The following is a 23,623-nucleotide window of genomic DNA, read 5'->3' on the forward strand; positions in this document are numbered from 1 at the left end:
AATGCGAATATCCATTCATAGCAATTTTTTTAAATTGATTCTGTAGCCTACGAATCGGACTCTGTTATCGAATGGAATTGTACTAAATCTCAGTTTTTATATGACAGTTTATGCTAGAATCCAATTTCAATGGCGTCGGTTTCGTCCAAATATTTACTTTTTCAAAAAATAAAACAGCTCAAAATCCAACCCAAGTTCAACCCAATTTTTCGATTTCGACCTTTTCGAGTTCAACATTCCAGTCGGTACTGAATGAATCACTATCTGAATGAATTTCTATCACTGCTGTTCAGCTACAGTACAGTTCGAACAAAAATTCTACGCAAGATGGCGTTTCAAAGTTGACAAATGGCGTAGGCACAAAAACTTTGTTGAGCATCAATATTGTAAAAATACTTCTGTGTACATAGAATTTTTACCATTGTTTTGAATAAAAACCAAACTAAACAAAAGTGTTTAATCCGTTGCAAAAGGATATAGGTATATGTCCTTAGCAAAAATAACTTATCTATCCCGGTACTGTGTGCATGTCCCCACTGCCACTGTTCAGTGCTCATTCAATGAAAAGTTTAATTCGCGTGCGACGACTTTCCGCTGAAAGAAAATAAACCTCTTCACAGAGGATTTGTATAACTTCTATACATTAGATGAATATATCTTCGTTCGTCGTCACAATACAAACTTACATCAGCAGAACCATTCATTGTGTCTCAGATTCAGATTTAGAAGAACAATTATCTTCCTTAACAAAAATACAAACATTTATGATTTATTATCTTTATCAGTGCAGCCCGCTGCTTTGATTTTGATTAGTGAGTGATTAAAAACAAAATTGGAGCAAGCAAGCAGAGTTGCGAAACAAAAACATTTTTTTATTTATTGTGCTGATTAGAGGAGCGGATTTTTGAAAATTCATTTTTGTGGTCTAGTGATATAGTATTTTTCGTTTCAAGGTAAAAATAAAATAAAACTAGAGTAAACCTAACCAAACAAAGAAGAAGAAAAATAGAAGCAAACAGTTCAAAGGGTTACAATTTTATTTACCTAGTTAAAAGCCAACAAGAAAAATAAAGGAAAATGCAATAATATTGCTTACATACCTACATTTTTATATTTCCCAAAATATACACATAGGTGTCGCTTTTTTTCACTATCTCCGTCTCTGCGAGTAGTCGAGCTATACATTTGCAATCACAATCATATGGGAGTGAGAGAAAAAAGACACCGCTATAGGATTTTTTGATGAACCGATAAATGAATTCCTTTGCATTGGAATGGAAGTTGGATGGATGTACATTGGAATTGGAAGAGAACCTTTTTATGTGTACAATTCGCATCGCAGAGCATTGAACAATTGAACAAGAAAAATAATAAAACATTCGGCTGTCCGCTGTTCTGTTCGGATTCGGAATTGGAACCAATCAACCAAAAACAAAAGTGATGCTGCTTGCTGTAGAGAGCTGTTGGAAGAAACAAATCTAAGAAAAACTAATAATTTAATAAATTTGTAAGAATTGTTATTAATATTAAAATATAAAATGCAACCAGCGTCGTACAGTTGAGTTAAGTTGTGACCTTTTTAAGCGGATAAAACAAAGTCAACGCCGCAGAAGCAGCCTCCACCTTCACACCGCCATCGCCGCTTTTTTATAATTTTCTTTTCAAATCAACTTGAGAATTAGAACAAAATAAAGAAAAATGGTTCGCGGTAAGTTTTTTTCTTTTTTCATTCAATTTATTAATTTGAAATTTATATAATTATTGTGACATTAAGAATGGTGTCGGTGTTGACAACTAAAATTCTTTTGTTTAATATGTGGATTTTGATTTTGATTAACTTTCATACTTATTTATCAATTATAATTTTTATATGCAATTCTAATTTTCTTTTACATATATATATATAAATGTCGATGTCGATGAAATGGAATCAATTTAGGCAGTTCTTGTAGTGGAAGCATGTGGCGGGAATAATTTCCCATAGCAGTCAGAGCAATAGTGTACTCTTTTGCACTTATTGAGATGTGTTCGATAGAAAAGAGAAAACACTATATACGATGAAAAAAAGCAAAGTAAGGAGAAAGATAGAAGTATTGGAAAATTGTTGTTAGGGTTCGGTCAGGGTTCGGATTCTCAGTTCTGAAATTTTGGAACAAATTTGGAGAAAAAAAGTGGAGCAAATGTAAGATTATCGGAGATATGTGCAAACAAATATTTATTATAGCAATTTTGGAGCGAGGAAACATTTTTTATTTTGGCTCAACTTTCCATTACCGCAGCACGAATTTCGACTCGCGGTGTTTTTTATTCGATAGATATGTGCAAATAAATAATAACTATAGCAATTTTAGAGCGAGGAAACATTTATTTCTATTTTTAATTAATTATTAAAGTTCACTTTTTTCCATACAAAACACTAAAAAATGGTTGATTTTGACATTTCTTCCCTGTTTTTTGTTCAGTGTTGCCATACTTGTTTTTTTTTTTCTTGGTAATTTCTTTTATTTTAGTGCTCAAATCGAAAAGTACTTTGCATATACCCAAACTCGCACCCACCCCAAATCCTATAGTGACCCCAAGCAGGGGGGTTGCAGGGGGGCAGCATGCCCCCCCTTACATACCTAGCTCTTAGTACGCCGTGCTATCAATTAAAAAAAACTTGTTTTAGGCTCAACAAATGCAATACAAAAAAAGTAGGGTTAAGTCCGAAAAAGAAAATATTTTTTTTTATGACTTAAAGTTGTTTCCTCGCTCTAATATTTAAAACATGTTCTATTGAAACCCCTACCTAACTGTAAAAAAAAAATCAGAAGGAAATTCGTGCTGCGGTAATGGAAAGTCGCCCCTTTATTTTAAATTAATTTTTAAAGTTCGCTTTTTCACATACAGTGCATCAATTTCATATTCGTATCCCTTCTATTAAAACTTTGAATGGATTAATACCACATGCAGGTTAAGTGTTTATTTATCATATTTTATATTTTACATATTTTATCAAGTTTTTTAGTTGGTAAAAAATCATTTACTAAGTAAATGCTAAGTTGATAGAAACTACTTTAAAACTAGATCAATTTCGTATTCGAATGCTTTGTTCTAAGTTGCCAACCAGCTTTAATTTCCCTTGCATTTTTAAGCAAATGTGTTTTGTCAATTCATGTGCTATTATTTAAGTATTCTGAAGTTATTTAGATTTTTTAAAAGCGTTTTAGATAATTTGTTTCTGAATTTAACAACAATGGCAAGAAAAGCAAGTGAAGCCTCTAAAGAACTTCGAGAACTCATCGTAAAATACCACCAAGAAGGTAAATCTTATAAACATATTTCATCTTTAGTTAATCAAGCTAAATCGGCGGTTTAAACTATTGTTGATCGGTTTGTCAAGGAAAAAAGGATTGTAAACTTGCATCGCAATACGATAAGAAGTATTTTCAACACGCAGGACAAGAGGATAATTGTGCACGAAATAAATAAAAACCCAAAGATAAGTGCACCAAAATTGGCACAGAATCTTCTCCAATCCCTGGAAAAACAATTTTCACTGAAATTTTGCGGATTTTTTTACGGAAACATGGTTTTAACGGAAGAGTATCGAATAAAAAACCATTCATTAGTCATGTCAAAAGACTTAAACGGCTTGTATTCGCCAAAGAATACCAAGCAAAAGACTTTGACTTCTGGAAAACGGTTATTTTCACAGATGAATCAAAGTTGAATATTCATTACTCAGATGGCAGACAAATCGTTTGCCGTAAGCCGAATACTGGATACCTTCCGCAATACACTCGAGGAACGGTTAAAAACATGGTTTTTGGGTCGGTAATGGTGTTGGGTTGTTTTTCAGCAGCTGGAATTGGGAAACTGCGCACAATTGAATGAATTATGGATGAAAAGATGCTGAAGACGAATTTAAAAGACAGTACTGCACAAATGGGTCTAGAAAACAACTTTACTTTTTATCAGGATAACGACTCAAAGTATAAGGCGAATGCAACCCGAATGTTACTTCTCCTTAATTGCATTATGGTTTTGGAAACCCCCACAATCACCAGACACTAATCCGATAGAGAATCTTTGGGACGGTTGGGGTTTTCTTTGATTTTAGTGGTCAAATGCAATATACCCGAACTCGAACCAACTTCAAATCCTAAAGTGATCCCATACCTAGCTGTTGGTACGAGTACGCCGCGCCGTACTATCAATTCAAAAAAAAACTTGTTTTAGTTTCAAAAAACGAAATACAAAGAAAGTAGGGTTAAGTCAGAAAAAGAAAACAATTTTGTTTTATAACTTAAAGGTGTTTCCTCGCCTTAATATTTAAAACATGTTCTATTGAGACCTCTACCTAACTTAAAAAAAAAATCAGAAGGAAATTCGTTTTATGATAATAAAAAGTCCCCCCAAACCTTATTTTGTCCTCCTCCTTAGCAAATTAAAAAATTTAGAATAAAGAACCAAAAGAGAACATTCAGATATGGGAACAAATAATAAGAAAATATGTTATAGTAATTTCAAACAATCAAATAACTTGGTAGTAGGTCAATAAGTTTTTTGTTTGGAAAAAGTTAACTAAACCTCAAAAAATTTTAGCGTCAGATTTTTTCCCTCAAAAGTGAAACAAAATTGCTACGAATACTGAGTTTGGTCTAAGTTCTATTAATATGAATTTATTTTAGTATTATATGAAGGAAATAAGGTGCTGTATCAGTAGTTGAATTCTTATTGCGTCTTTTCACATTTCCGTTATTTCATTTGTATCTGATAGAAATCATTAAAAAAACACTCGACAATAATTGGTATCGAGTAGTGTGGAACTCTTACTGCACTAAAATCAGTCCTTAGTCGGGTTTAACCAACAGTACTGTGCAAAACATTTGCAACTATCACCGCCAATCAAATTATTTTTACTGCTTTTCGACTTCAATATGTACCAGGTTACTGTTCATAATCTTAAAGGACTGAGCAACAGGCAAATTCTACAAATGCACTGCTTTTATAAAACCAATAGTGAAACAGAGATGATCCTCTTTCCGTCTCATTTTGATAAAGGTTAATCTGATTTATTTTGAGTTTGGTAAGTTTATACGTGTAGCTTGATTTGTTTAGTTAGTTTTAGCCGGGACTTTGATCGAATTTTGAGTGATTTTTAAAAAAAAAGAAGCATCACAAAAAAGAAATATTCCATTTAGAAATCATTTAGCAGAATCATCAAAAATCAAACAGCAAAAGATGTTTGAAAAATAAAACATTTTTTCCGAAGAAACCCCACAGCATCATCCAGGAAAGCAAAAATTGAACTTAGGATACCCATTGACCCCATTAACTATCAAACGCCGAACACTGCATGCCGGATTGCGCGGTTTTCACATAGCAAAAGAGCCATTTTATTGCGCGGTTTTCACATAGCAAAAGAGCCATTTTTTTTAATGTAAAGCTCAATTGGCTTTGGCAAAAACTCATCTCAATTGGTGTCCCTAAAAATATTAAAGAGTCTTGTTTTCTAACGAATCAAAATTTAATATGCACGGATTGGGTAGAAAACAACATGTTAGGAGGCCAAGAGGCTAAATTGAAAATACACTAAAGGGACGGTCAAACATGGAGGTGGTTCAATTTTATTCTTGGGCTGCTTCCCGGGCCAATTCGACAAGTGGAGGGCATTATGAAGTTTGAGTCTATACGAAAATCCCAGAGATCTTAGAAATACAAACTAGCCACATATAAAAAAAATATCTCACAGCTACAGAACGAAATCAGTGGAAGACCATGAAGTACCGTCAGACCTCCTTAGTATCTTAGTGAGGATCTTGATAAGGCTTTATATATGTCATGTGTCACTTAACGTCCAAAGGGTCCCTGGGAGGTCTAAGCATTCTTATACCTTAAATAGAGATGATCCTTTTTTTTAAATAATTGAGTTACCTCACTTTTAGAACAGGCACGCAAAGCGGCGCTGCATAGAAGAACGATAGCTGCTCATGAGCTCTATGAGCAGAATAGGCGAGAGGAACACCGAATTCTCAGGAGGAAAAAGACAGAGCGTTATGAGCAGGTGACTCTAAATTCACAAGTACATAAACCTCAAACCGAAGGCTGCAAAGACGAAAGTAGAAACATCATAGTGGAACCTCAGTCAATGCTGAGGATATAGAAGGACCCTCTCTGCAGACTGTATAACGGCGATGACGAACCGAATTCCGCTGTCAGGCAGGATGATCCATTCAACATAGACGACGAAAGCCAACAATCCCGTCCTCCCAACTTAGACGAATTAAAGATTGCTATATTTAAACTGAAGTCTAAAAAAACCCCTGGAGCAGATGTCGAGCTGAAAGCAGCTGGAGATAAATTGGTTATTAGATTTTGCAACAGCTTATCTGTGAGATATGGCCGGAAGAAAGCATTCCCGATGAATGGAACCTTAGTATTGCTTGCCCAATTTTGAAAAAACTAGACCCTCTAAACTGCACCAACTATAGAGGAATCAGTCTACTTAACATCGCCTATAAAATCTTCTCTGCCGTAATATGTGAACGTCTAAAGTCCATCGTCAACAACCTGATAGGTCCTTATCAGTGTGGTTTTAGACCAGCAAAGTCCAAAGTCAAATATTCACATTACGGCAGATCCTGGAAAAAACCCAAGAACACCAAATCGACACCCACCATCTTTTTATCGATTTCAAGGCCGTATATGAAAGCATCTACAGGGACGAGCTGCATAGAGCCATGTCTAGTTTTGACATCCCTGCCAAACTCGTCCGACCATGGAAAATTCGCGCTGCTCCATAAACGTTGGAAAAAAAAGGTTTTAGACGAGGTGATGCACTGTCATGCTATTTTTTTAACATCGTACTTGAAAGAATAGTGCAGAGCTCTCACGTCTCTTTCAAAAGTCTGTCCAATTGCTACATATGCTGATGACATTGACAGAATCGGAAGAACTCAGCGTGATGTCAATGGGGATTTTGTGAGTATTGAGGCAGAGTCGGCAAAAATGGGTTTACCGGTTAATGAGGGCAAAACAAAGTACATTCTGTCATCACGAAAGGATTTACAACACCGAACGTCTCAGTCAAAACGTCACCATCGACAGTTGTAACTTTGAGGTAGTCAAGGACTTCGTCTACGTAGGCTCCGCTATTATCGCAGATAACAACACCAGCGCTGAGATCAAAGGAAGAATAACTCTTGCGAACCGCTGTTTGTTTGGGCTAAGAGTAGCAAAGCCCTCTCTCGAAGGACCAAAGTTTCGCTATATAAGACACTCATCATCCCGGTTCTGCTCTTCGGTGCAGAAGCATGGACTATGATAAAAGCGGATGAAAGCGCCTTGGGTCGTTTCGAGAGAAAAGTTCTTCGTGAGAAGTTTGTTCGGTGAGGCCCTAGTTCACACAGGACATAGGTACAACTCTTTTAAGTGCCCCAGGAAATTTTTGCTCTGTTGGGACTGAAAGTCTACACCATGCTTTAGATTATTTGAAGAAAAATCATTATTTAATAAGAGAATTTGATTTATTTCCTATAAAGCCATTTAGATTTATTTTAAAACAAGATGCACACCTTCAGATCATTAACTAGTTCAAGGTGAAATTCTTGTTAAATCACTAAATAAAGTAGGGGAAAATCGAAAAAATCTCCCATGTATGATGTCGTGACACAATGTGTTTGATATCGCCATTTTGTGAAAACCACATACCGTCGGCATCCACTCAAAACAAGTTGATCATTATCAAACAATAGAACGGAGCATATTCCCACATGTTGTGCACTAAATTTAATTTTTTTCATTATTTTCATTCTTTTTCGAAAGTTTGAGGATAAAATTTACTAAAATTTAAAGCATATTCGTCGTTCTCTATTTAATTATTAAACTTTGCTCATAAATAGATTTGGTAGCATTCCCAAATTGACGGAAAAGAGAAACACAACAAAAAAAATTACAATTTGGATTTTGTCGAATCGTTCGAAATATTTGTATGACATACCTCTTCCTTTTTTAAAAGTATTAAGTCCATGTTAATCCAAGGTTTAACTTTTCTTCTATGCTCTCTACATCGACTTTTGTTGACATATTTTATGAATTCCTATTACATATTTTTTTATAATATAAAATACCTAATTACCCTTTTCTTCCTTGTTATTTTAATTATAGGACGCCGGGCACGTCCCACAACAAAAATGGAAGCTGGTATGCTTGCGAATGGAGTTCAAGTATCAAGCCTTATCGACGATCCACACTGTGCCAGTCCCAAGAGAAAAGACTGTAAAATTGATACATCTCTAGAAAAGAAACTCAAAGCCGTTGTTACAACAATGAAGCATTCTCCAGTAGCTCCTATATCACCGCGGTGTTTATCCCGCGAGAAACGTACAGCAGCTGCTGCAGCTACTGTCTATATGCGCGAATGTCTAGAAGCAGGCAATCACTCAAAGAACAGATCACAAAATCACATCAAGAACTATTTCAAAACAAATTCCAAGGATGATGAACTCTATAACATTCCGGTACAACCCGAAGGTGCTGTCATGCAAAATATACAACCAGACGATCATCAGCTAATAGCCGCTCTTTCCTTCGACCTATCCGAGGAGGATACTTGTACCGAAATTTTTGGCAATTATGACGTGCAAAAGCCGCAAACACCACCACCACAAATTAACACCTACCAGAATCGCTTGCGGTCTTCGCCAATAAATAGCTCACAGAACATCTTCCTGCAGGAACCAGTTCTATGCTTAAATGTGGACAAATCGCCAAATCAGGCGTCATCTATAAAAATAAAAAAATCCCTAGAAGTAGAACCAGTGTTTTCATCTCCGCCAATGGCTGCTTGTTCCATTTCTACTTCGACCTATCCAATTTGTTTGAATGGCCAGTTCAACAAAATTGTATCCTTAAATACTTCACCAAAGCGTGAAAACTCTCTCGAATCAACCGCATCAACATTTGCTTCTTCGAATAGTTCGAATAGCAATAGTTCAAACAGTAATTGTTATCTCTTAAACATAGACAGCAGCTCCTGTGACAGTGGCGTGGTTTTCATTGACAACAAGACCGAGATTAGCCCTAGTCGGCGACGGAAGCCTGCTACACCACATCGTATCGTTTGCCCATCGCCCATTAAGAGCTGTTGCGTTAGCCGATCTGGAGTTGCAACACTACCAACTGGTGTTGGCATGTCACCTTCAAAGAATTCAATAATTAGCACAACAACATCTACTCTTCCGCCATACCAACATAATTCACAGAGACGTCATCCTAAATCAAGAAGAAGGTAAGTTTCATACAAATTTTGTATACTGAATTCTCTTTTACCTAATGATTTTAATTTTGTAAAGACTGAATCAACAAGAACATGAAAATAAATGCGTTTTGCCTTCGGGAGAACCACAGATGAATGAAGAATCTCCAACAGCTGACATTGTGCAGTCACAACTTGAGTACAATGCTCACAACAAATCAATCCTAAACTCAGCTAAAAATCCTACTGCCGAACAAAACACTAATAACAATAATAAAGTAACTATATAACTTCTTATAATTGTTAGTACATAACTAATTGTGTTTTAATTTATAGAAGAAACACAACGTTGCACATACAACCAACTCAAAAATAAGGCTGCAGGCGGCAAATGCAAACGCTATAGGTAATCGAGAACTAACCGAGTTCTTCCCGGTTCGTCGAAGTGTTCGAAAGACGAAGACCGTCGTCAAGGAGGAGATGATGAGAAGTTTAGAAAAGGCCATATTAGAGGAACGTGCTGACGGCCTGAAGGTGGTTAGGACACTTTTTTATAACTTAACAAACACTTAAATAAGAATAATAACAATCTTATTTGTAGATCGAAAATTTTGAAGGCAAAGGAAGGGGCATATGTGCTGATAGACCTTTCCAAAGGGGAGAATTCGTTGTTGAGTATATTGGCGATTTGATTGACATGGCGGAGGCGAATGTCCGTGAGAGAAAGTACGCCTTAGATGAGAACGCTGGTTGTTATATGTACTATTTTAAACATAAAAATCAACAGTATTGGTAAGCAGTCTTGGTCTTTTGTTTCATTTTTGAAGGCCTCAATTGTAACCTATTTTATTTTTGTATATAAAGCATTGATGCAACAGCTGAATCGGGTAAACTTGGTCGTCTGGTTAATCATTCGCGCAATGGCAACCTTATTACAAAAGTGGTTGTCGTTAAAAATCGACCCCATCTTGTACTTATTGCCAAAGATGATATTGAGCCCGATGAAGAGTTAACCTACGATTATGGAGATCGCTCAAAAGAAGCCCTTTTACACCATCCATGGTTGGCTTTTTAGTTCGGTCGGGTTAGTTTTCATATTGGACCCCACATAAACATTTAATCTAGCTTAAGAGTAATTCTTTTTTTTTTATTTCTTAATAAGCAAAGCTTAGAATATTTTGTTTTTTTCTTTATTTTTGTTTTAAAGAAACGCTTCGACACATTAATTCATTAAAAAGAAACACATTCACACTGAAAAAAAAGAAAAAAACACCATGAATATCAATTCAGTAGCTTTTTTATTAGTTTGTAGTTAGATTAAAAACTATAAATATATTTAATCAAATTTGACATCGTTCGCACATAGTTCTTATAACATAACATAAAATACAACATAAAACATAAATACGTACTATAAAATGAGCGTAGTTCAAAAACTCTTCCTTTATTTTTTCAGAAGTAAGGTGAGATTGTGTTAAAAGAAAATAATAATGGTGGAAGATTTTATAGTACTCTAAGACAAAAATCTGAGCGGTTTCTTTATAAACATACATGCATAGAAAATGGCGAGCAATTGATGAAAATCATAAATCATCTTTATGAACTTAAGTCTTAAATTAACATGACTGAAGACTGTATGTGTTACAAAGAGCTTAAAAATTTAGATTGCCATCATCATTGATGTGGTGTTTTTATGTGAATTAAAAAGTTGTAAAGGTGAATTATGAAATTTTTCATTAGCTCGAGATTTAATAGCTATGTTTTGCTTTTTTTTAAAATTGTACATATGATTAAAATTACTATTAAACAAAATATATATTTATTGACTAGCGACACACATTGTAATAGTTATTATTGTTTAAATGTAAAAAGTGCTAATATTTATCATGAAAGTCTAAACATTTTTTTACAAAAACAGAAGATAGTCTAGGCAAAGTGAAATATGCAACTTTTTTGGATAAAATTGGTTTAGGAAACATTTATATTTGTGAAAGGTAGGCTAGGGTTTTATATTTATAATATACTCAAATCAAGAATGTTTGTTTTCGGCTTTCGATGAGCTTAGAAAAGGTTTTGAAATAATTCAACTTTTTAGTGTTCTGACGTTTTTTGTTGTGGATACTTTTTTTTTGTCGAAATAATCTTGTTATTCAAATATATACACCTTGAGACAGTTAAGGGGGTCATCCCATGTGACTGCCTGTATTTTAAGGAATTTTTAGAATTTTTTTTTACGACCGGTAAATAGATACAACTTTATTAAGTTTATTATCATTTACTAACATAGTTCGACAGTATAAATATAAAATTTTAATTAAAAATATTGTAAAGAATACGAGTTATACCAGAGTTATAACTCTACCTCGAAAGAATGGGCTCGCACTTCCTCCACGATTCCGGCTGATTGGCTTATCTAAAACAAAAACAAAATAAACGGCGTTTTAAGCTGTGAACCTAAATGCATGGAATGAACTATCATCAAATCAATATACCAAAAATTGGACTTTTGGGAGAGTTTTGAAAAAAGTCGCTAATTGTGCGGTTTTTGTTTTGTTTTTTGCTATAAAAAATCGAAATTTTTGGAGTTTTTGCTTGGCGATATTTCATTCCATGCCCATCAAATTTCAAGTCATTCGGTCAAGCCGTTTTTGAGATACGATGGAGGCAAGTTTGAGAAAAAATCGTTTAAAGTTTCAAGTCCTCTTAACTATGAAAATATCGACTTAACTTTCAATCGGCGATTCCTGGTCCATAGTATTCCTTCCTTTTCTTCTTCTTCTTTTTGAAACTCTTTCAAAGCAGATTGTTCAGCTCTTGAATCAATTCTGGCTTGTTTAACGGCATCACTTACGCGCCGTTCAGAACGTGAGATTCGCTTTTTATCACCTTTTTCAACAGAGGTATGGGCTTCGCATAACCGACATTACTTTCAAATTACCTTCATAGGCCGAAGTCGTATCTTTAAAACGACTTCAAATTTAAAAAAATCCCTTTACTACCGTATTCTAGACATATTAAACTAGCAATTTATAAACATTTTTTGAACCCATCACATGGGATGACCCCCTTAACCAGTTGCCTCTTTTTCCCGTCCACAGAAAATGTTGTAAGCTGATAATCAAATCCGTTAACCATGACTTTTTTTCACGGGTACTGCCGTTTACGAGGAATTGACAAATCTTTGCTCTCTCAAAGTAGCCGTTGGGATGACATTACTCGTACACAGAAATAGTCGAGAGTTGTTCAATAGGCCCTGGTTCTCTATGAGCTGTTAGACACCTAATTTATTGTGCACTTTACTTGACTTAGCAGATTAGTATTCTATCGCTTTCGAATTTTGTTGAAGTGAGTTTTAAAATCCTAAACAAAGCCCTTCCTCAAATTTGTCTTTGTGGACACTTCCTGACAAAAAAAGAGCACATTCAGTTAGGTTTTTCATTTCACTCTCACTCAAAAGACAATTTAAATCGATTCAAAATTAATATTGGAGTTCAGTAAATGACTTTTATCGATATTGATTTTTGTTTTACTAAGTTCTTGAAGTGAATTTCCGTGTTCCCCGTTTCGATTAATCCGATTTTGAAGTGCTTGAATTCAATTAAATTTAGTCGGTGTAGCTTGAATTCGACAAGAAAAACAGAAATAATTTTTGAATGGAAATGAAGCTTAACTATTTTATGTTATGGTTTTGATTAAGTTGATCAATAAGAACTGCAGCTTCTATTTCGTATTGGGAACGGACCAAACATTTAAAAAATGATTTTTTTAGCACTCCAATGTTTTTTTATAAAAGTTAAAATTGAAAAATGTTCTCTCAATAACTTCTGCCTGTGCTCTGGGCCATAGAATTATACAGCTGTGGACAACTAATTAGAAACACAAATTGATTTCACTTTTAAAGCAGTATGTGTATTTTTTTTTTTTTTGTTCAAAATATATTTTTTAAACTTAAAACCATGTTTCCCAAACAACAATTATTTCATATGGAAGTTTCTGCGGAAAACACAGCTTTTATTGGTGGACAACTAATTAGAAGCAAAGAAAATTCATATCTTATTATAAAATTTATAACTTGTTGCGTTCCAATGATGAAATAAGCCGCTTGCTTCGCTCTACGGCTATAGCCTTCCAAGCAGCTTCGATATTCGTTAAAAGAACATCATTGTTGGTGTTATTTTTGAGAGCAACAGCCCAAAGAAGCTCTATCGGATTATAGGTCTGCATTTGATGATTCCCATTCCAGAACTGTTATCGATTCGTCCCTTAAGAATTGATTCGTAATTCCAGCAGTTTGCTTGGGGTCGTTGTCTCGCTGAAACTTCCATATCAATGGCATGTTTTCATCGGTCCAATCCACCAATAGTTTCGTAAGAATGTCAATGTATTGAACGGCTGTCAGCGTTCCATCGATTCGATGGATTGGGCCAACTCCACACCACGAGAAACAACCCCAAACGTTAAGCGAGCTGCATCCATGCTTAATTACTTGCAAAACATATTTAGGGTGGAACGCTGTTCCTTTTGGCTTCGGACGAGCTCGTTTTTTACGAGGTACAGTTCCAGCAGTCCTGAAGTTTTGAAAATGCGTAATTGCATTGAACAATTTCTTTACAGAACAATTCATTTGAAATACAATAGCTCTGTAGGACATTTTAAGCTTCCAAAGCTCAAGAATCGCTTTCCTTGAAGAAGGATCACAACTCTTCCAACTTTTCCAATTGCAATTACCTCCAAAGTTTAAAAAATATTCTTTAAAAACGTTTGCAAACAATTCAGAATTTTCTACTTACCAATGCAAAATAAAAAGATTATTTTTATTCCAGCTAAATCAAATCTAATTAAACTTTACACTCTACCTTGATCTTGTTGTGTACTATGCAAAGACTAATGCACAAGAGAAGTTTTTTAAAACATATCTAATGACGCTTGCATTACACCGTTTAGGATACCACCATTCTAGTCACACATGACATAGTGAATGTGCAAATGAAAAGCAAGTAATGTTTCTAATTAGTTGTCCACAGCTGTATATCATGAGTCTTTCCCAAACGATCTTTGAAGACTAATGCGAAACAAACCAATTGAATAAACAAATACTAGGATTTTTTTAAATCACAGGCCAAATAAAAATAAAAGAAATAACACAAATTATGAAAACCAAAAAAATAATCGTTTCTTGGCTTTTACGGAATTTATTTCTAAGATTTTAAAGAATTTTCTTAGTCGGATTGAGAAAGTTGGGGAATGAAATATAATCACTATTGACTATTCATTCTCATCTAGCAATCAAAATAGATTTGAATTATTTGTCCTCCTTTTTTAATTAGTGCGATGGAGATTTCTTGAGAAATCGAATCATAAAATGACTGTTCTCAAATTTCTCACAGCAAAAGAAAGAAACTTTGTTTATATTTCTGAGAATAAAGAAATCTCTGAAAGCCTACAAATATAACTTCTCAACTTACATATGTGATCAGATCCTTTAATTTTATTTGAAGGTGTTTTTTTGGAAAATAACAATTTTACTAGGTTTTGATTTTAGATTTAATTCGTTCCATTGATTGTCTTTTTCTAGTGCACAACGACTGCTTTTGGTGGCCGTATTGCTATCATCGTAAAATGCATGTATCTATTCTCGTTAACCATAGTTGGGCTAATCGTCTTTGGACGGCAAATTAAACCATGCTTTTTAAAATCATTAAATACAATTTGTTTATTTAAAAATCGGTCTAAGTCGGGGCTATCGTTTTCTTGTGTATCAGCTCCTGTTTCATTATTCACAATATGGGTCCAGTACTTTTTTTTACTATCTTCTACAAATTTCATTATTAACATGATAGCAAGCTGTCTCAAAAATGACTATCACTTAATCGGCCTTAAAATATAGATTTTTACAAGACCATTTAGCAAAATGGGGCGATAAGTCTTAAACCGGAATGCCTTAATAAAATTTGATTTTCCTCGCAATACATTTGTTCAGTAAAAAATCCTTGACTGCGAAAACGTAAAATAATTTCAATCATTTAGACAACCTATTTTCATACATTCATTACATTAGGATCTATAAACTTATGAGCTTAGGAGGGTTTAAATAAGGTGTCACTTAACAGACAGTGTTTCACAGTTTCAAAATCAGTGCAGTGAACTTGACTTTTTATATTCTTTAAAATTAATGCATGACTTTTGTGATAAAAAAAGCATCTTTTTCAAATATATAAAACAAAGTTAACAAAAATGTTTACAAGTTGTTTATTGTGTTTAAAAAACAAACATTACACAACAAAAAAAAACAAAGAACAAAATAATTCTTGACATTGGATTATATTCAATTGAAATAAATTGAAATGTGAGATCCCCACCAATACAATATTTAAAATAATATTCTCTTGAATAATTTGTTTTCTTAATTTATTCTAGTTAATCGTAAGAGGTAAGTTTTCTATTATATTCTTTTTATTTCTATTTTATCTTTTTTATTTCAAATATATCTCACATAAATATTTTTTTTATTTAATTTAAATAAAACACTAATTCAAATTAAAAAAAAACACACTCTTAAATACATTTCTAATTAGTTTATAACCACACACAAATATTTGTTAAAAAAGAAAAGATCGAAAAAATAAGAAAACAAAAATCGAAAATCAATATGTTATTATAATCACGAATCACTGCTTGAGAATATTAGATATTAGTTACATATATATATAAAAAAAAGAAGAAAAAAAGAAAGAAATATAATATACAAAAGATATATTATGTATTATACAATAAATACAAAACCATATATGAGTTTATTAATATGTTAGATAAAATAAAATAAAATCAAAGTAAATTTTGAGAAATTTTAATTTAATTATGATATAGAAAAATGATAATATTAAACAATACAAAAAAAAACAAAAAATATGTTAATTAAATTTATTTTGCAACAAAACCAAATTTGGCTTGATTATTATTATTAACAAATAAAGACAGTTTAATGAAATTTATATTATTCTTTTATTACATGTAATATGTATGGAGTGATGTTTGCGGTGAACTGACCTTTGTGGGTGGGCAGCGAATGGTGATTGGCTTCAGGCTGTTAATGATTTTGAAGTATTATCAGCAACTTTTACGTCTCATTTACCAATTCTGGTGAATGCAAACTTCTTGAATAAACACATCGCCTGAGATTAGAAAAAATTCCAAGACTTAAATGGATACCTCAGGAGGGAGAGAAACTCCGAGAAAGATTAAACCTTCACGTTGGTTCGCTGCCACCCCAAGCCCCTCTGCAATTGACCAATTAGGAGAACAAATAAGCGTAATTGTTGGATCACCTGCTTCCCGTATTAGTTGTCACAAGCAGCTGCAACCCAGAAATAAATGGTTTGGTTCATAATGTATGAGGCTCAGAAAAAAATCTTTCGCTTTCCTAAAGTTATTTAGAAGTTTTAATTTAGACCACTTTAAGTCTGCATGTCTGGAAGGTAACAAAATATACAAACAGGTCTGCGAGGCTAAAAAATTAAATTACACACTAAATTTAGCGACTAGCTTAGAAAGGTGTAAGGATTCAAAAAAATGTTGGTATAGTACGGGAGTACTATTACTACTGCTTCGTCGCAGTGGACTAACAACAACATTGGCCACTCCGTAATTCTAAGGTACTTAGAATCAATTCTAAAGCACACAGACTACACCATCCCCCAACTACAATTCGACAGAAACTTCCAGATTTCTATACCTACCAGATCTTTTTGGGAGGATAGGACATTCTTGGAGGATGAGTCAATCCATTTTTACTCTGATGGGTCAAAAACCAAAGATGGGGTTGGTGGGGTGCGTACTCTGAACGAATGAAATTAAGTCTCTCATTCATTGTAGCGTGTTCCAGGCTGAACTTTTGGCGATTAAAGAAGTCTTGTCTTGGCTCAAAGAAAATGTGATATCAACATCTGATATCCGTATTTTCTCTGACAGCCAGGCCGCTATCAAATCTCTGGACTCTGTCTCTACAAACTCTATAACAGTCCATACATGTCGATGATCTCTAATGGAGATGGTACAACAGTTTAATATTCACCTTTGCTGGGTGCCGGGCCATAGAGACATTCCAGGTAACTGTAAGGCAGATGAACTCGCCAGGAACGGTACAGTACAGCCCATCCTACCACGTTTGGAAAGTACTGGCATACCAATCGCTACTTGTAAACTGCTGCTAATGCAGGACATTGTGAGGAGTGCAGGCACCAGGTGGACCAACATCACCACGTGTCAAGCCACAAAAAACATCTGGCCAACACTGGATTTAAAACGTTCAAGGTGCTTGCTCTCTCTAAGCAGATCGCATATAAGCTCGATAATAGGTGTCATAACCGGACACTGTTTAATAGGAAAGCACGCTACGAGACTAGGCGTATTCTCAAATGACTTTTGCAGAAGCTGTATGGACGAGGAAGAGGAAGAAACGATTCTTCATCTTCTCTGCACATGCCCTGCTCTAGCTCGAAAACGCAAGAATTACCTAGGAGAATTCTTCTTTAACAATCTAAACGATCTAAATCGTATCGGTATAATCAGCCTATCACGTATCGTAAGGGATTCAAGCTGGTTCCATTGAGCTTAGGAAGAAGCCACAAGATTTATGTGGTATCACAATGGGCCATTAAACTGGCCAAAGTGTGTCCGTTTCCATCTTGGACAGCCACTATAACCTAACCTAACGGGAGTACTATACTGCCATCCCATTTCCGATCCTTGTTGACATGTCAAGATGGCTTTCATTCGTTTTATTATGCTTGCCCAGACACAGCTGATGATTTGCTTGATTCTGTAATAGTCCTTGATGAACTGGAACTTGCTCGTTTTAATATGAAAAACAATAGTCTCCAGAAATAGATGGAATTTCCGTTGAATTTCTTAAGCAATATCTTCTTTCTTTTATAACAACTTGTACGATTCCACTTGAGTTTCCTCGAGTTTTAATAAAGCTGTTATATTTTAAGAAAGGTGATGCTAGCTTACCTGAGAATTACAGAAGGCTTATCAGTTGGGTAGAATCAAACAATCGCTCAAGTATGTTTCAAGCTGGTTCTCGTGAGGGCTTTTCAACGGTTGACCATATTTTTGCTTTATCGAGTATTGCTTAAAAATGTATCCAAAAGAAAAAGAAGATGTATGCATACTTTATCGACTTAAAAGCTGCATTTTATACCATCAATCGGCAAGCTCTCATTTACAAAATGTCCTCACTTCGTATATCTAGAAAAATGTCTAAATATCTACGAAAAATTTGTATGTGAAACTTATGCGACAGTTTGGGATGAGGCTGAGATTTTAAATTGGTTTCAAACGACTGCAGATGTTCCCCAATGATGTATCCTCAGCCGAATCTTGTTTGAAACTTCACACACCTATCTTGAAGGTTCTTTTGCGAACAGAAGCATCGCCATTATTTGAACTGACTGAGTTGAAGACAGATAATTGGCGAGATATCTTTTCAAATGTTATCGCAAAAGTTGATGAAAATATATATCTTCAACATCTAAATAGAGCATCATCATCGTCAACAAGAAAAATATATAGAAATCTAACCCACTCCTTAAATACTAATACGACAAATTATTTCATTATTAGACTTTCTGCGAGAACTATATAGGTACAATTTTTAGAGCAAAGGTTGAAATATTGAACTTGAATTGTACTCCGCATCGGTCAGATCTACCTCTCCTTTGCAATTATTGTAATAGAAATGAGCGTGACGATATTAACCATTTCATAGCTATGTATTTGTCCAATTCTACAAGCAATTCGAAGGCTCTATTTTCAACATAGTGTCCTCTCTAGAGAACAAATGTTTGGTGTAATGAACGGATCCGTTGGGTGGACAAATCTCTTCATGTTCTGTGCCCATGCTTTAAATTATCGATTCAACCTTTTAATTTTTTTTTTTCTAATTCTGTTTTCTTAAAAATAAAACAATTTATAATATGAATTTATAAAAGCGTAAGCTAAAACGCAAAAATCAATAAATATCAAAAGATCATTTATAGTTTTCTGTTTGAGCGAATGTAAAGCAACAAATTATATTTTTTTATAACAAGAAATCTAATGAAAACCTCCCAACTAATTATTTTATTAAAGCAAATGTTAATTTCTGGCAGACGGCAATCTTGCCATGTTCATATATTATTTTGATTTTCAAATTGTAAAAAAAATGAATGAAATAAATGAAAAATAATAATAATAGAAAAAAACAATAGTAATAAATAAATAATAATATGTACATGCTGCGGCTAAACGATGAGTGCACCTATTAGATGGCTTTGTTTGTTGAAGGTGCAGAAACAGAAGAGCAATCAATGAGTGTAAAATTCCCGTGCAAAGTTAATGGGGGCATTCACTTAGCTAGTGACTACGTAGTTAAGTCATTCTGGTTGACTAAATGCAACTACAAATTTACTAGAAACAACTACGAAGTTAGTTGTTGCTCGTAAGGACACAGAGATTCAAAATGAAATTAATCATTTACAGTCTTATTTAAAAACGCTGTATAGAGCCTACATAAAGTTATGTAATCTCTATAATGCCTCTAAACGCAAAAATTCTATTTATAAAACTTATGCAAGGTTGCATAGTCCCATAATAAGCTAAACGCATTTTGAGGTTAAATAGAGCCTACATAAGGAAATTATTGTTGTTATCATTTCGTAAATGTCATTTTGATTTCTCTCCATGATTTAAATTTAAAAGAAAACAATAATGCCTTTCAAATTTAGCTCATTTATTAACGATTTTAATAATTTAAATTGCGTTTTACCAATTGTCGAAGCAGTATCTAAAAGAAATGTAAGAAGTTTTATTGATTTCAATCAAAGGTTCTTTTCGCTGATATTACTTACTTATTATTAGTATTTAAGTATAAATGTGGATGATTATACAAAAGTTGGGTAACTTTGTTTACGATAGTTATTAAATCCAACTTCTACAAATTCGGGTGTATCTGATAGCTAATCATATTAATATATTGCTCCCAATCGGGCCACTCACTTTTTTGAGTACATTGTATGATATTTGAAAATTTTTAATTTGACTGCCAGAGAACTGACGAGTATACACAGTTTTGAAATTATTATATTGAAATTTTATACAAATAAGTAAAAAAGTTTATTAATGATAACTTAAAATCACTTAGTAACAATTAAAAATAATTATTAATATGTAATACTGGAAGAAAATACTATATCAGTTTTCGAAACAGACTTTTGACATTTAACGTAACGTTATTCAACTATCTTTTACAACTTTCAAATAGTTTTACCAAATATTTCTAAGTAATCAACAAACAATATGAACAAAATTTAAAAATATTTATCTTAAAAGTACTAATGATACAAATTAAATGAAGAACAATAACTATATACCTGACAAAGGACTGACGCCATAGGACTGACGAAAAAGTCGAAATTTGAGATTATAATCAAACTAATGTTGTTTTTTGTAATTTCGAATATCAACAAACTACATTTTAACAAATCAAAATATAATATGAATAAATAAAAAAAACTTTAGATTAACAACAAAATAACGACTCGCCATAGGACTGACATGTTGACTGGCTTAGCACGGGTATAAACAACAAACATAACCCAAACTCTGGTACAGTGATGGTGGCCGTCAAATTGTGCCACCCGCAACTAACTTTATTACCAACATTAAAATTTAAATTGAGATTTGACGTTGAGTCGCCGATATTTCGCACGATTTTCAAATTTAAATAACACACAACGGACTGAAGAATGAAACTGAACACACAATTTCTTATTTTTGTTTAAATAAAGTAGAGAACACTGCATTATAAAAAATGCAGTATATATTTAACTTATACATCACAGATTGTAGGAAATTGATAATTTTACTCAAATCAATGATAATTTTTACTAGACAGCTACTTAATTGTTGGTCTTCAGGGTTGTAACATGCCAAAGGACTGACGTTTTAAGAACTATTTGTGTTTTTTTAATAACTTGTATTCAAAATGAATAAATGCAATTGAGTGACAAATAAAGGTCTTTCCATTGTTTTAAAATAAATTGTAATCTCAATGAAATATAATAAGAATTTGTATATATTGGTTAATGACATCGAGTTACCCAACTTTTGTACAATCACCCATATATATTACTCTTATATTTAATTTTACATAAACAAAAATGATTATTTGGAATTGTTAAAACACAATATTTTATATATCATTTAAATAACAGTTCGGTTTTGACTCGCTTTGTAGTGCAATTTTGTATTCACAAAGCTAATTTAATTGTGACTACGTTGTCACTAGCTTTATGAAGGCGCCCAATTTTTTTAAAATAACGGTCAGCATGCTAAAATCGCACAAAATTTTTTAAGACACTTTGTACATTCTTTTCAAATGTTGATGGATATTGTTCCATTTGTTGATGCTTATTATTCCTTTTAGATGTTAAAAAGAGAATTACGGCTTTCTTAGTTATACATAGGCCCACTGATGATCTCAGGGTTCATTTCAGTGAACAAATCCATACATCGTTTTAGTGAAATTAAGATTATTGCACTTGATATTTCAGTGCGTACCTGTTGTGCCCCAGGGCTCTGTACTGTCTCCGCCACTACCGCATGTTTATTAATGACCTGCCAGAAACTTCTAATCCACTAATATGCTTCGCGGCGATAACACTCTCAACTTTGCATATTCTATTTTAGATTCACAGCCCTACTTTTCGGGTGTGGATCTTCAGAAAATGTAGTGTGTAATAAGCTCATAAAATTTCGGTCTAGACATTATTGTCAAATGGGGAATAAATACTACCCACAAAACATAATTTACCTATTTTGCCACTATCCATGAGTGGCACTTGAATCAAGGGGATTGAAAGCTTTGAAATTTTCGGTATGCCAAAAATACCGGCCGAAGTTTTGACTTTCAAATAAGATGCAAGAAATGTTTCTTCCAAGTCCAAAGCTTGAGTACAATTCCATAAATATTCTTGAGTTTTTCCTAATGCTCACATTGTGTATTGGCATATATGTAACTGGCACCAATTTTTTTAGTTGTGTGTTTATAAAAGAACAAATGTCACGAGATCAACATTTTATATAAAGACATTTTTGTTTTTATTACACTCCAGACTGAAAACTATGTTTAGACCCAATTATGTGTTTTATACCCGTTGTGTTCATTCTAACTTCATAAAAAAAGTAACCACCGTGAGATTTTCAAGCGTTTAAGCAATAATGTTTATTTACAAGTGAAGGATTTCGAGCAATTTAATTCATGTCGGGTAAGTGGAGAACGGTTTACTGAATGTTCAGTTCGCATAAGTTCAAAATCAAGATATTAATTGTCATAGTAGCAGTTAGCCATTAAAAAAGACCTAAATATTGAGTTAAGAATTTTATTACTTAATTAATTTACAAATACTCCATTATTTAAAATTAACTTAAACAGCCTTTACTTTGTCCAGATCACGCTTTTCAATCATTCGCATTTGTTTCTTCTTCATGCGTCTCAGTTTCGCTGGATTTTTGATGACTTGTACAATTTCTGAACGACGCTCATTTTCAAGTCGGCGCTCTGCATTCTGAATGCGTCGTTTCTTCTTCATTTCATTGTCTTCTTTCTTTGCGTCTTTAATTGATTTTGAGAGCTCTTTGATGTGACGGATCTCATTTCGCAGTTCCATTTTCTTTTCGAATGAATGTCTGTGAATTGTTTTCTTTATCGATGAAAACCTACAAGTTATAATAAATTCATATTATTTTCAATGTTTCTTTTCTTTTTCGTAAATATACCCACTTCTGTTTAGGTGTCTTCCATGGCCTTCCGGATTTGGGAAGTCCTCGAGGAACTTCTGGATTTTTGTTGGCCTTTTTCTTTTTATTAGCAGAATTTGTAGGTTTTACTTTAGGCGGAGTATCTGTTTCCTTAGTTTTATTTTCTTGGTCAGACATTATTAATAAATAATGTGTTATTAAAATACGCGGAGATTTAATACAAATTTAAAACTCAATAAAAATATTAAATTCCTTTCGCTTCAAGAAAATAAAAAAGAAAACAAACTAATCCACGTGCAATATGAAATGTCACTTTGACATATTATAGTACAGGGTGCAATTTTATTTTCTTAAAAACTGATTGTCTCACCAAGCAGATTTAAAAACTGAAGCAAACACAATCTCATACGGTAAGTTGTCGACAACTAAACTTAAAAAACTGTCATTGATTGTAAATAAACTTGCGTTAGGAAACTTTAAACATATTTTTTTGGAAAACAAAACACTATTTTCTAACAACAAATTTTACGTAGTTTTCATAGTTTGTGTTTTAATAAAAAGAAAACTATAAAACATCTACAT

At 33.5% G+C, this 23,623-nt stretch overlaps 2 protein-coding genes across 5 annotated transcripts; one reads left to right on the forward strand and one right to left on the reverse strand.

Annotated features, from left to right (window-relative positions):
• Window positions 1-324: 324 nt before the first annotated feature.
• On the forward strand, window positions 325-15,084 carry LOC129954104 (histone-lysine N-methyltransferase PR-Set7). 4 transcript variants are annotated; one of them, XM_056067777.1, is made up of 7 exons: window positions 325-1,708; window positions 8,152-9,274; window positions 9,339-9,519; window positions 9,578-9,778; window positions 9,843-10,033; window positions 10,106-10,325; window positions 10,698-15,084. In XM_056067777.1, exons 1-6 carry the CDS (start codon window positions 1,699-1,701, stop codon window positions 10,314-10,316), a joined length of 1,917 nt encoding a protein of 638 aa, XP_055923752.1. In that variant the 5' UTR covers window positions 325-1,698; the 3' UTR covers window positions 10,317-10,325; window positions 10,698-15,084. The 4 variants fall into 4 exon arrangements, with proteins under 4 accessions (XP_055923752.1, XP_055923753.1, XP_055923751.1 ...); XM_056067778.1 differs by having other exon boundaries at window positions 10,701-15,084; XM_056067776.1 differs by having other exon boundaries at window positions 10,106-15,084.
• A 7,564-nt stretch (window positions 15,085-22,648) lies between these two features.
• Window positions 22,649-23,345, reverse strand: LOC129939855 (coiled-coil domain-containing protein 86). The gene is made up of 2 exons (XM_056048031.1): window positions 23,064-23,345; window positions 22,649-22,999 (listed from the first exon to the last, which is right to left on the reverse strand). The coding sequence occupies exons 1-2, from the start codon at window positions 23,216-23,218 to the stop codon at window positions 22,708-22,710; spliced, it is 447 nt and encodes a 148-aa protein (XP_055904006.1). The 5' UTR covers window positions 23,219-23,345; the 3' UTR covers window positions 22,649-22,707.
• Window positions 23,346-23,623: the final 278 nt, after the last annotated feature.

This window comes from Eupeodes corollae, chromosome 1 (genome assembly GCF_945859685.1).
Source record: "Eupeodes corollae chromosome 1, idEupCoro1.1, whole genome shotgun sequence".
NCBI lineage: Eukaryota > Metazoa > Arthropoda > Insecta > Diptera > Syrphidae > Eupeodes > Eupeodes corollae.

Bases quoted from the DNA above. Each gene is read 5' to 3' on its own strand.
- LOC129954104 (XM_056067776.1), top strand. The intron at 9,275-9,338 runs GTAAGTTTCATA...AATTTTGTAAAG, and splicing joins CATCCTAAATCAAGAAGAAG to ACTGAATCAACAAGAACATG. The intron at 10,034-10,105 runs GTAAGCAGTCTT...TTGTATATAAAG, and splicing joins CATAAAAATCAACAGTATTG to CATTGATGCAACAGCTGAAT.
- LOC129939855 (XM_056048031.1), bottom strand. From the start codon at position 23,218: ATGTCTGACCAAGAAAATAAAACTAAGGAAACAGATACTCCGCCTAAA. The intron at 23,000-23,063 runs GTGGGTATATTT...TATAACTTGTAG, and splicing joins TGGAAGACACCTAAACAGAA to GTTTTCATCGATAAAGAAAA.